This window comes from Propithecus coquereli, unplaced genomic scaffold (assembly GCF_000956105.1).
Source record: "Propithecus coquereli isolate 6110/MARCELLA unplaced genomic scaffold, Pcoq_1.0 Scaffold25, whole genome shotgun sequence".
Classification (NCBI taxonomy): domain Eukaryota; kingdom Metazoa; phylum Chordata; class Mammalia; order Primates; family Indriidae; genus Propithecus; species Propithecus coquereli.
In genome coordinates, this window is record NW_012148063.1 from 158,522 (window position 1) to 172,264 (window position 13,743).

At 40.0% G+C, this 13,743-nt stretch overlaps 1 protein-coding gene across 1 annotated transcript in view; it reads left to right on the top strand.

The window, feature by feature from the left end:
• The window catches only part of CCDC170 (coiled-coil domain containing 170), a 127,383-nt gene that overhangs the window by 86,718 nt on the left and 26,922 nt on the right, over positions 1-13,743 (top strand). The window contains exon 5 of the mRNA XM_012646781.1: positions 5,165-5,482. Coding sequence (XP_012502235.1) covers positions 5,165-5,482 — 318 coding nt within the window. The remainder of the gene's footprint in view (positions 1-5,164; positions 5,483-13,743) is intronic.

Genomic DNA, 13,743 nt, shown 5'->3' on the forward strand with positions numbered 1-13,743 from the left:
TTTGGTTGGAGTCCATTGCTGGAGAGCTATTGTGATTCATTGGGGGTGTCAAGACAGCCTGTTTTTTCATATTGCCAAAGTTCTCATGCTGGTTCCTTCTCTTCTGGAACCTCTTCTCTTAGCTCAAAGTAGATAGCTTTGCAGTATACCTGTTCTCCTCTGGCGGAATATCTACTGATCAGTGAAGTGAGGAAGAGGTACCTGGATGGCATGCTTGAGTTCTACTCTGGAATCCACCAGGAGGAGAGGGCCTGTGAGCATTTAATACTGCTGCTGTTCTGCATCTCCCTGTTCCCCTGTGATTGTCATGCAGCCACTGTGGCAGGGCAGACCCGTGGCAGGTGGTCCACCAAGGTCCAGCAGCATTGGTTGCATAGTTGTTCGCCCTGCCCAGGTCTGTTTGTAGTGAGGTTTCCCAGGCAGCAGCAGCTGTGCTGCCCAGATGGCGTGCAGTAGGTGATGAAGATTATGGGCATGTGTTCATCATGGGTCTCATGGGAAGTGTGGTTGGGTGGGGCCACCCAGGCTATGACAGCAGGTGCCGTGTCTGTGAGTGCCTACTCTGCCCCAGTTTCATGGTGGTGGTAGTGGGGCTCACAGAACTTGCCTACAGGGCTCACAAGAGCTCCTGACTTTCCCGCTCTCTTCCCAGCCTGGCAGGGGTAAGTGGGAGGCAGCTGTTCCAAATCTGACCCCCAGGTAGACACAGCAGTCTGGGGCTGGCACCTCAAAATGGTGCCAGTTGTAGTCCCCAGGGTTTGGCAGCCAACTGTGCCTTCTCTCAGCAGCAATGCCACTGCACAGCCTCCAATAAGGTCTCTATATTAGTCCGGAGCCTACTGCTGTGGAGGGTCCCTCCTCTAGTTACAATGTCTGCAGGGGAAGTGTGGAGCCCAGGGGTTCTCTTCTCAGTCCCTTACCCATGTACAGGCACCTTCCCCAGGTACCTGCGATCCTGCTGAGTTGGGTCATCCTACTTCTCTGTCTTTGTCTTTGTGTGCCTCCCATGGCCTCTTTGTTTATTCCCAATGCTCTCTCTTTGGTGATCGATCTGTAAGTGAGTATCTATTTGCCACTTTCAATCCTATCCGTGAGAGTAGCATTGTGCAGGCTGCTTCTAGTCTGCTCCCTTGGCCCCTCACACCTCCCTTATTCTAGGTACTTTACTAACACAGCCTAAGTTTGGTGTGTGTGTGCATGTGCGCGTGTGCATGTGCTAGTCTATACTCATATCAGTGTTGACTCAGCACTTTAAATGGACCAAAGTTCCCCAGTGTTGTCACAGTTGCCACTGTCCTATGGCATCTTCCTTCCATTTCAGTCCATCTTCCCTCCCCCCACCCTGCTATAGTTCCCTTCTACATAGATAACCAGAATTAGCAGTTACTTTTACATGTTTCTGGAGATACTGTTTTCATAAAGATACAAAGGTACTCTGCCAGATACACTGTTTGGCACCTTACTTTTTCCCCTAACTATATTTTGGTGAATGTTTCATATTGGCATATAAAAACTTCCCTCTTTCTTTTTAAGGGTATATAGTACTCAATGGTATCGGTGTCTCATGTGTTTAACCGGTGTTTAACCAATCACTTATCAGTGAATATTCATGTAGCACCTATTTGCTATATTATAATTGAATAACTCTGCATATACCTCATTTTCCATATTTAGTAATCTATCCTATAGATATATTCTTAAGACTAGACTTGCAGGTCCAAAAGGTACATGCATATGAAATTTCATTAAATATTTATATCAACAATTTATACCAAAATTATAGCTATTCATACTTCCACCAGTAATGTATGGGAGTGCCTGTTTGGGAGAATTTCTGAGTTTATTTGTTAATCACAACTACAGTGGGTAGAATTAACCAACTGATATTTTATTTTGTAAAATTGATCTAGGATTGGAGAAATTTTAAGCTCAAGCCAGAGGTTCTCCACCCTGATGATAATTAGATGTTGTATTTTGGAGAGGCAATATGATCTCATGTGTATCTAAATCCATATAATAGTTAGCAACATCGTAATAGAAATAAAATGTGTTTTTAAAACACAAACCTTTGGATGGTTTCATTACTTAATGTAGATTCACACATTTAAATGGGAAGCTAAATTGAATACCATAATCATATTATTTATAAATGTTTGTGTTACAAGTAATTGTGAAGGGGTCATTATTCATTTGTTGCATCAGTCGGATCAAATCTAAAGATCTGTTAATTATAAAAAAATATTTTTTAAGCAATCCCCATCACTGTCTATATAGGGCCTGTCCTCACTTGCAAATGTGATTTCCTCTGCAGAGGTCAGTCTGATTTTGGTCAGAGGAAGCTACTTCTTTCTTGTTCTGTGTGTCAGTGTGGTCTGACAGCAATCCTAGGTCCTGGCCAACGGTCCTGATGTCACGTTATTTTATGCCATGTGCTTCAGTGTATCCTTGAGGTAGCCATGCAACCAGACTCCACTCTGGTGGCTTTCTCCTGATAGCCGTACAGGTAATTGCATTTGCAGCCTGAGGACATCTATTTCCAGCAGATCAGCCCAGTGCCCCTGAATCCTCAAGCACTTAATCAGAGCACTGGAAGAGCGGCCGTCCCCAAGGCCTTGTCACTGGCTCCTGAGTGCTGCATTTCGTAGGGGAAACAGATTAGAGTTCATGGGGCTGGATGTGTCCAGAAAAGGAAAACCTCACCTGCTAACAGGCACCATTGTAGTCTGTGATCACAAACTAATTTTATGATTTTTACTAGACATAAATGTTTGTGCTTAGGTTTAAAAAGAAAAAAATACCTTTTATTTGTTAGAGGCGAATTGTTTTGATCCTTTTCTCTAAGCCAGTGAAATAATAATATGATACTGGTTTAGGTAAATTCCTCACAGTTGAAATATTTTAATTGTGTTTACTGGTCTCCTGGTGTTAGCTGTCGGTTGATCCATCTACTCCAAATTGACAGTAAGTCCACAGCACACAAGCATCTGATATATTTTTTGTGTATTTTGAGGGCCTTTTGTAAATAATTGGTTAAAATATTACTCTATTGACCATGGAAACTTCCTCCTTTTGCATTAGAGATTTTCTTTCAATATCAAAGTTAATATATGATATTCTATGTGGTTTTAGAACTCTAAAGTGATTAGGATTAATTTTCGCCCTTGAGTCACTGAATTTAGTACCTCAATTTTCTAACCACGCATTAGATTCTAGAGTTGGATTTCTGTATCCCTGAGTTTCGCATCTGTAGATTCAACCAACTGTGGATTGAAAATATTTGGGAAAAAAATACAAAATAACAATACGACAATAAAAAATAATAAAAATAAAAACCAAAACAGTACATCAATTATTTACCTGGCATTTACATTGTATTAGGTATTATAAGTAATCTACAGATGATTTAAAGTATATGGGAGGATGTGCGTAGGTTTTATGCGAATTCTATGCCATTTTATATCAGGGACTTGAGCATCTTTGGATTTTGGTATCTTTGAGGGGGTCCTGGAACCAATCTCCTGAGGATAACAAAGAACAACTGTAGTTTCTAGGTAAAATAGGGTCCAATTTATTATCACCAATGTTGACACTGGTTACTCTAATTGAGCAAGTGAGCAGCTGTTGTATTACTATCAGGAGAGAAATCTGTAAACTGTTAGAATATTGAATTTGTGATAAAGTGTCCTTGACTCCACTTTAAGGGTGATAATTTAATTAGCAGCAGCAGTGGGGCTTCTCTACAGAGATGACTAGTTTAGAAAAGGAAAGGGTAGACCACGACCTTGAAAAGCAAGGCATTTTTTACAAAATAGGCTGCATGACTAGCTCAGTCATTACATCTCTGAAAAGGGCAGGCTTCTCTAACTACCTATCTACTCTGTGACTTTTCTTTCAAATTGATGTCTGAGACTTCCTTGATTTAAATAAAATCACCATAATAAAAAAAAGATGTTATGTTTTCTATAAAAAATGGGAACTAGTGTTTCAGGTTCCTTTTTCCTGTCTCTAAGCTGTTAGTGGAGAGAAATTCCTTTTAAAGCCCAGTTTTAATGCAAAGAAATGATTGCATCTTAACTAGCAGGCTGGTATGTTATTAGCTCGTTTAAATGTAGAATCTGTTATTCGAAGGTATTGTGTTTCTTTTTAGTGCTTTTTGCCCCAACATACTATTTTAATAAAAATATATTTTCTTGCCACTTAATTAGGCAGCAATACCATAGCAATGCTGGTTAATGAACTGCTTAATCTTTTACAATGTGAATTCATGCATTTTGGAACTTGATGTTAACAAATAATTTTTTTTTAAATTAATTTTAAAGATGCCCCTTTGGTGCCTCTTTGAATCATTCTAGATTATGGTAAATAGAAGTAGGTGAAAAGGTGACTTTCTCTATGCTTTTCATTATTTTTATGAGCCTAATCATACATATTATAATCTTTAAGATTATTCTTAGTGTGGTACTTTATCTTACTCTATTTTTTTTTTTTTTGCACTTGGGAGCTTCCTCTACTTTTAATCCTCCCACCCACAAATGTCTGGTTATTTCTGTCTCCTTTCTTCAGGTTCTATCTGTATTAGTTTTGTCTTTATGAGACAAAGGGATTCACACTCAAAGAATATTGGAAGAAAGATCTGGTTCTCTTTTATGCAATGATGTTTTTATGAGAATAGTACTCTATTATCTAAAATAGTGTTAAGGAGCCATCTTTATGCAAATAATTTTTAGTGCCTAGCTAGGACTCTGAGAGTTTACCATTGATTAAAAATCAATTTCCGTGTATACCACACTCGAAAACAGGTGATTCTGTAAACATTCTACATGTGAATTGAATCTATTAGTATGTTAGCCAATGCTTTGTTTTTATTAACTCTTTCCATAGGTGCACGTAGAAAAGGCTTATGTGTCAAAGGTTCCTTCTTTTTCTAACCCATATTTTATAGCCCTTTTCTGTTTTTAAGACATGTAAATTTTCCTGAAATACCCTTTATAATTTAATAACTTTAGGAAGAGGCGATAGGGAACATGGAGTTAAAAGTGGAGTGAGGAGTTATCCCAACTCCTTGAAGTCATTAGTAAGCGAGGTGAATGAATTGCTATAGTAAATGCAGCTGTACCTGGTTGGCAGCTAAGGTTATTGTCTTCACTTTCTATAATCATTTTAGGACTTGCTCAGTGCTGTAGAAGCAAAAGAAGCTCTTGAAAAGGAAGTTAAGATCTTCCAAGAAAGGCTGCTTGCTGGCCAGCGGGTCTGGGATGCCTCCAAGCAGGAGCTGAGCCTGCTGAAGAATAGCTCTGAAGAATTGGAGAAGAGTTCGAAGGCCAATCTGGATGCAGCCACAGTCTCGCGAAGCCAGTACTCCTCATTCAGGGAGAAGATCGCAGCCCTCCTCAGGGACAGATTGGGCATGACTGGGTCCACAGAGGATGCCATTTTGGAGAGGATTCGAGAAATGGGCAGCCAGGAAGAAAGCAGGGACAGGGTGAGTGGGTGGTGGCTGCTTCTGCAGAACGGTGAGCTCTTTCATTTACCATACTCAACACAAGATTTAGCTGAATTACTGAAAAGCATAATTTAAATGTGGTTGTATTACTTTCAATTTCAAAGGTATTTAGAAGGGCCTTAGAGTCCCTCAAGCCACAGCTAACTTCGATGTGGGTTCTGGAGTCAGAACTCCCAGGCACTGAATCCTACATCCAGTGCACATTCATTGACGGGCAGCGAGAGCTTGGCCAGGTCCCTGAGATTATGGCCTCTGAGATTTTGTTTCCTCATCGGCTGGAAGGGGCTGGCACAGGGTTCACAACCCCTTACCTGAAACCCTTGGGGCCCAATGTGTTTTTGAATTCAGAATTTTTCAGGCTTTGGAAAGGTAAGACGGTATACAGAAGGGTAAGTCAGAAAGCACCTTACACAGTCCTCCGTGGTGGTGTCTGGGACACGCTCCATCACTGGCCACATTCAGAGTTCTGCAGCAAGGCTGTGAGCAACTCTAAGTGGGATAAATGAAGACTATAGATAGCCTCATGTCACTTTGGGTCAGGGTTTGCTGCCCAGATGGGTCAGGTCAGGCCAAGCTTTGTCAGTAAATGAGTTACAAAAAAACTGGATTTTGGACTCGTGGATAAAGATTCCTAGAGCTGTAGCAGGATCTGCTTTGTGAGGTTATTGTTTACTGTAAGCATTAAATGGAAAAAAATTGTTATAAAGACCTTAACACATTGTCTGGCAAATCACAATAAATATTAACTATTGCTCTTGTTGCCTCTTCCCCCTTCCTTGCCTCCTTCTCTCGTCTTTTTCATAAGTGTATTGATGCCTAGAACAGTCTTTTAGGGGACCTGTCGGATAAATGGAGAAAAATGGTTTAATTCGCATATCTGATTGAAGCCGGTTTAATTTTGTCGTGTTGTTTATACTATCAATAATTCTTATTTTCTGAAAAGCTTTACTTAGCAACATCAACTTCAGGCCAAACTCTGTTTAAATTATTATCAAATCCAAATTGTTGAAATCCTAATTAATGAGATTTTAAGGTAAATGGTATCCAAAGTTCATGTATAATTCCATTACGAACTATTTCTTCTACTGATGTCATGCTTGTTCAAAAGGAGAAAAAGCACATTCCATCTTTTAATGTGACTAAAAAAGTCAGAGTGATCGCCAACTCAAAGTTCAGGGTTGCATTTGTAAATTTCCTTTCACAATCAAAAAATTTAAAATTCACTTTAAAAATTCTCCAGAATTCACACATGCTCTAGGACCAGCCCTAGTGGCCCCTTTGGACAAGTGCAGGGTTCTCTTTCTGGCTATAAAATGTGCACGCACAGAGCACGCATGGGCTCACCTCCACGCTATGACATGTAAGGGTCTCTGAGAGTAACCCGGGTTTTTTTTGTGGCTCAGTGTATATAGAGATATTTGCTGAGGAAGGAAATTTTTTATAGGTTTGAAAAAAACTTCATTATTTACCTCGAATGGTAATAGATACATAGATGATCTTCAACTTACAGTGGTTCGATTTAGGATTTTTCTGCTTTGCGATGGTCTAAAAGTGACATGCATTCCACAGAGACAGTACCTCGAGTACCCACACAGCCATTCTGTTTTTCACTTTCAGTATGGTATTCAATAAATTACATGAGATATTCAACACTTTATTATAAAATAGGCTTTGTGTTAGGTGATTTTGCCCAACTGTAGGCTAATGTAAGTGCTCTGAGCATGTTTAAGGTAGGCTAGCTAAGCTATGATGTTCTGTCGGTTAGATGTATCAAGTGCATTTTTGACTTACGATATTTTCATTTTACAATGCGTTTATCGGGACATAACTCCATCCTAAGTCAAGGAGCACCTGTACTTCAGTCGCTGATGGTTTTTTGCCATTTCATTTTATTGCTTTCTCTTCTCTATTTCCAAGTATTTTCCTAAAACTATTTTAATTCCAGTGTGTGGTGCGTGGCACAATTGTCAGCATGATGTATATGTTTATTTTCTAAAGCCAAATGATGTAAATTGGTTAAGCTGGATATGCCTTCCCCCACTCCCTATAAAAATTAGAATGATTCAGAGTCTTTTTAGTGCCTTTGTCTGCCTTTCTCACCCTGTAATTTTTTTCAATAGCTGCTCTCCCTGTTTAAAAGCCTGAAATCAAGCATATAGCTGGTGTCTTGTGTGACTCATCTTCAAGTAAAATCAGGAGAAAATGGATTTCATATATTGTCTCAGAAATGTTTCTAAAGAATGGGAGCTTTACAAATTGATGAATCTTGTTTGTTGAGGAGGCCGCATGTCCCTGCCAGCTGCCATGGCTACATGCACAGTCAATGGTTGCGTAATGCCAACGTGAAGGCCCAGCAGTGGGTTTAGACTTGGCTGGCAAATGCTTCACTTCATGCTGACTCCTATTGACTGAAGGTTGCTTTTCTCGTTTACCCCTTTGCTATCCATTTTTCTTCTCCTGTGTTTGCAATTCTCAATGGAATTTGGGACACCACCCACACTCTTCCAGCAAGTCATTTCTATTTGTTCCTTACATTTCAGCTTCTGGGAAAATTTAATCTTCTTTTTAAAAGCTTTACTATATCTTAGAGCAGGGTTTCTCAGTGCTATTGACATTTTGGACTGGATAATATTTTGTTGTAGGTGCTGTCCTGTGCATTGTAGGATGTTCAGCAGCATCTCTGGCCTCTACCCACTAGATAGCAGTAGCACTTTCCCTGTCCCCAGTTTGCGACAATCGCAGATGTCTCTGGACATTGCTAAATGTCCTCTAGGGGTCAAAATTGCCCTCAGTTGAAAACCACTGTCTTAGAGGAATGTCCTAATGCTGGGTTCCCAGGAGTTCTAAATGAGTATTTGAATGTTATTTAGTCTTGAAATTTCAGGACACCATAGGAGAGGCTTATGAAATAATGAGTTCTTGCACAATGGCAGAATATTGCAACATTTTCAGATTTTACTTTAGAATTTTGAGGCAATTTTTTTCTTTTAGTAAGAAAAGGGGTAAACAAGAAAAGCAACCTTCCATCAGTAGGAGTCTGCATGAAGTGGAGCATTTGCCAGCCAAGTCTAAACCCACTGCTGGGCCTTCACGTTGGCATTACGCAACCGTTGACTGTGCATGTAGCCGCGGCAGCTGGCAGGGACATGCGGCCTCCTCAACAAACAGATTCATCAATTTGTAAAGCTCCCATTCTTTAGAAACATTTGTGAGACAATATATGAAATCCATTTTTTCCTGATTTTACTTGAAGTAACTGGCTGATCATCTCAATGAGAATTGATCATGTATAGAGAGAATGTGACCATGACCAATTTCTACGTCATTTCCTAAATTAAAGACAAGTGAATACAAGCTCACACACCTCTATCTGGATAGTATTTCTGTTCTGCTGTAGGCACATTTAGACCTTTATTTCCTCCCCTGGTGTTTCCTAGTCCAGGGGCTCTGTAGGAGCTGTGGGGACCTGGCCCGATGCTGTGAAGAGCCTGAGATGTGCTCCACAACCCCTCTATAGCTCGTCTTAGCTCAGAGCCTGAACGTCGTCCTTCCACTCTGCTCTCAGTCCCACCACTGACCAAAGCAAGTATCTCCCCAGAAATCCCAGCAGACTTCCACTGGCATTTCATTGTTCAGAATCATGTTACACGGTTACCCCTGGCTACAAGAGTATCTGGGAGCGTGAACAGATAGAGGTCTTAGCTTTCCTGGCCTTTCCGTTTGTATTGGTTTCCTAGGGCTTCCGCAACAAAGTGCCGTAAACTAGGTAGATTAAACAACAGACATTTCTTGTCTCCTGGTTCTCACAAATTAGAAATCTGAAATCAAGGTGTTGACGGTGTTAGTTCCTTCTGAGGGGCTGCGAGGGAGAACCTGTTCCATGCCTCACTCCTGGCTTTGGCAGCCTCAGGCATTCCTTGACTTGTGGATGGCATCCCCCGCTGTCCTCATGTCATCTTCCCTCCATGCATTTCTCTCTTTGTGTACAAATTTTTCACTTTGTAAGGGGACCAGTCCTAATGAATTAGGGACCATCTTAAAGACCTCATTTTTATTCTGCTACTGCTGTAAAGACCCTATTTCCAAATAAGGTCACATTTTGAGGTACTGGGGAGATTTAACATATTTTTGGAGGGGACCCAATTCAAACTAAAACAGAAGTTGACATGAACAACGGAGGAAGGGGTGAGGGTTGGCCAGTCAACAATGTTGGCTATAAATACAAGAAGGAAGAAGAATTTGGTTGATGCTAAGTTTATAGAAACTGGTAACTTACTTTATATATTTTCTAAGTGAAAATTATAGCTTGAATAGTTGGAAAAGAGTCCATTTAGGAAATGATGCAATCACTTATTGTCCGAAAAGCACTGGACCTTAAGTGACCCAAGTGGCTCTTTCTTCAGTGCAGAGCTCTTTTGCTTTTATTTGGTTTAATCTTAGGGCAAAAATGTCTCTCTGGTGAAATCAACAAATACCTGTCCTTGGGGAGTGAATTCACTCCTTTAGGGCATTGTGACTTCGCTTCTAAAAGTCGTGCTGCTTGTTCTTCAAGTGTAGTTTAGTTTAGTGCCCTTTCTGTTATAAAATTGAGGTATATATTCTTTATTATTAATACTTCCTCCCACCCCATTCCCTATATCTCTAGTATTAAAATTCCCGGCACATTTTGTCCCACAGAATATCAGGTATATGTTAACAGATGACACTAAGAAAAAGGAAAAGAAAAAAAAAAGAAAAGAAAATAAAAGCTTATTTATTTCTTAGACTTTCTGTGAAAAACAACACAAGTTCACAATTTTGGTGGAACACATGTGTTCACCTAGGCACTGACATTTGATGTTCTCGAGAATTGAGTCAGATTGGAATATTACTTTATTGGAATAAATGTATGTAAATTTAGTTCTGAAAAAACTCAGTGGTGTCATGTGCCCTCATACCTACATAAGCGTATGAGACTAAGTTCTCTGACATGGTAGAGTATCAGGAGGCTCTCAGTTTGCTCCACTCTGGACGCCAGACTCTTGGCATGGCAGTTGGGTAGATTCTGCAAAGTTCAGCCATCTATATTTAGTGGTTTTAAAAGACATACTCTGCTGAGTCTTCAAGGTTCCACAGAACACCCTGGGTCCACTCAGGGTGAAGATGCAAAAGGGATCTTCTCACCTTTGATTCAAACACATTTGTCTTTTATTTGTCCTTCCAAAAAAGGCTCTTGGAAACAAAGGCTCTACAGCTGAAAATAGTTTGAGAGGCATGACATAGGACAATTCCTAAAGGGGTTCTTTATCTCTTTATGGCAAGAGCATAGGATTGACTGAACCCATACACTGGAGCAGTAATTCTGATGTCACAAATGGATGCAATGTGTTCACCTTCAATAAGGTGTGAAGTACTGTGCTGCTCAAATTGTCTAAATTAGCTCATTTAATCATTGCAGAAAAATTTGAGTTTCAGGGAGGTTAATTGCTTGTTTCGGTTAACATGCTGGTAAGTGGCACAGTGGGAACCTAAAACCAGGGCTGTCTGGCTCTAAAACCTCTTTCCCGAATTCTGGTCTACATCAGATGTCTTCTTCCTCTTTCAGGGTCGTTGTCACTCCCTTAGTCTAACTTACTGCAGATACTCAGGGTGTCATTTTCAGAATGGAGTCCTTACTAGTTGATTTCTATGGAAGGCTTTGCTTTCTTCCAGTGAAGTCTACGGTGTGATAACTATGGCTAAGTGACCACGCAGTTGTCCCTCTCTTCAGCTGAGCTTTACCTGCGTCTGTTATCTCTATGGTTTCATTCTCTTTGCTAGGTCAACTGAGGGGTAGGGGAAGTGTTGATGGCTCTTCAGGTGGAAAGACTCACTTCCTACTTGGAGTTCAGTGTGAAGCTTCATCTCCTGTTGCACAGAAACATGTGTCATACCTTGAATAATATGAATCAGTCCCGTGGGAGGTGGCATTTTGTGGACATTGTTTCATGGCCACTTTTCTGTAGGTTACCTTGCATGTTGTACAAAGATGAGCACATCGTTTCTCTTGCACTAATATCAGATCTGTTATTAGTGTGTCTATTATTAGTAAGTATTAAGGGCAGGAAATATGAGATTTCTCATTTCATGTTTCATTAATGTCATGTTCTTTAGTGACATTAAAATTTTCCCAGGGGAGTGTAATTCCTTGGATGTGGCTTTGAACAGCTCACCATCAAATATCTGATTTCAAGCACCCACAGAAATTTAGAGTTAATTGAAATATAGGCCTGGAAACTTGAGAGCTGTAGAAGCACAGGATTAGTGAGTTTAGAATTCATATGTTCTAACCTTCCCCATGTGGCACTTCAGGCCACACTGTAACATTTTTAATAAATACAGGCAACCTCAGAGACGTTACAGGTTCAGTTCCAGACCACCACAATAAAGCAAATATCAAAATAAAGTGAATATCACAGTAAAGTAAGTCACACAAATTTTTTGGTTTCCCGGTGCATATAAAAGTTACGTTTACACCGTATGGTAGTCTATTACATGTGCAGTAGCACTATATCTAAAAAGTCCAGTGTACATACCTTAATTGGAAAATACTTTATTGCTAAAAAATGTTAACTATCATCTGATTCTTCAGAGAATCACGAAAGATTACTCTGTAGCATGTGATGCTGTTTGATAGCATTTTACTCACAGCAGAATTACTTTCAAAATTGAAATCAATCCTCTCAAACCCTGCCACTGCTTTATCAGCTAAGCTTATGTTGATATAGCACATCTATGTCTGTATTCTAAATCCTTGCTGTCCTTTCAACAATGTTCACAGGATCTTCACCAGGCGTAGTTTCCACCTCAAGAAACCACTTTCTTTATCATCCACAAGAAGCAACTCCTCATCTGTTCAAGTTTTATCATGAGATCACAGCAATACAGTCCCGTCTTCAGACTCCCCTTCTAATTCTACTAATAGTTCTCTTGCCGTTATCATCACATCTGCAGTTCCTTCCTCCACTGGAGTCTTGAATTGCCCCCTCAAAGCCATCCATGAGAATTGGAGTGAACTTCTTTCAAACTCCCATGATGTTGATATTTTTACTTCCTTCCATGAATTATGAATGTTCTTAATGACATCTGGAATGGCGAATCCTTTCCAGAAAGTTTTTAGTTTACTTTGGCTAGTTCCATCACAGGAATCACTATCTGTTGCAGCAATAGCTTTATGAAATATATTTTCTTAAATAATCAGACTTGAAAGTCAAAATGACTCTTTGATTCATGGGCTGCAGAATGGGTGTTGTATAGCAGGCATGAAAACAACATTAATCTCCTTGTACATCTCTATCAGAGCTCATGGGTAAACAGGTGCATTGTCAGTGAGCAGTAATATTTTGAAAAGAATCTTTTTCCCTGAGCAGTAGATCTCAACAGTGGGCTTAAAATATTCAGCAAACCATGCTATAAACAGATATACTGCCGCTCAGGCTTTATTGTTGCATTTATAGAGCACAGGCAGAGTAGATTTAGCATAATTCTTAAGGGCCTTAGTATTTTCAGAACGGTAAATAACTTAATGTCACCAGCTGTGTTAGCCCCTAACAAGAGTCAGCCTGTCCTGTGAAGCTTTGAAGCCAGGCATTGACTTCTCCTCTCTAGCTGTGAAAGTCCTAGATGGCATCTTCTTCCAATAGAAGGCTGTTTTGTCCACATTGAAAATCTGTTGTTTAGTGTGGCCACCTTCATTAATGACCTTAGCTAGATCTTCTGGGTAACTTACTGCAGCTTCTGCATCAGCACTTGTTGCTTTACCTTGGACTTCTGTGTTATGGAGATGGCTTCTTTCCTTAAACCTCATGAGCCAACCTTTGTTAGCTTCCAACTTTTCTTCTGTAGCTTCTTCACCTCTCTCAGTTTTCACATAATCGAAGAGTGTTAGGGCTTTGTTTTGCATTTGGCTTTAACTTAAGGTAATGTAGGGGCTGGTTTGATCTTCTGTTCAGACCACAAAAAATTTCTCCATATCAGCAATAAGACTGTTTTGCTTTCTTATTTGTGTGTTCACTGGAGGAGCGCTTTTAATTTACTTCAAGAACTTTTCCTTTGGCTTTCCAACATGGCTAACTGTTTGGTGCAAGAGGCCTAGCTTTCAGCCTATCTTGGAGTTTGACATGCCTTCCTCACTAAGCTTAATCATTTCTAGTTTTTGATTTAAAGTGAGAGACGCATGACTCTTCCTTTCACTTGAACACTTAGAGGCCATTGTAGGATTT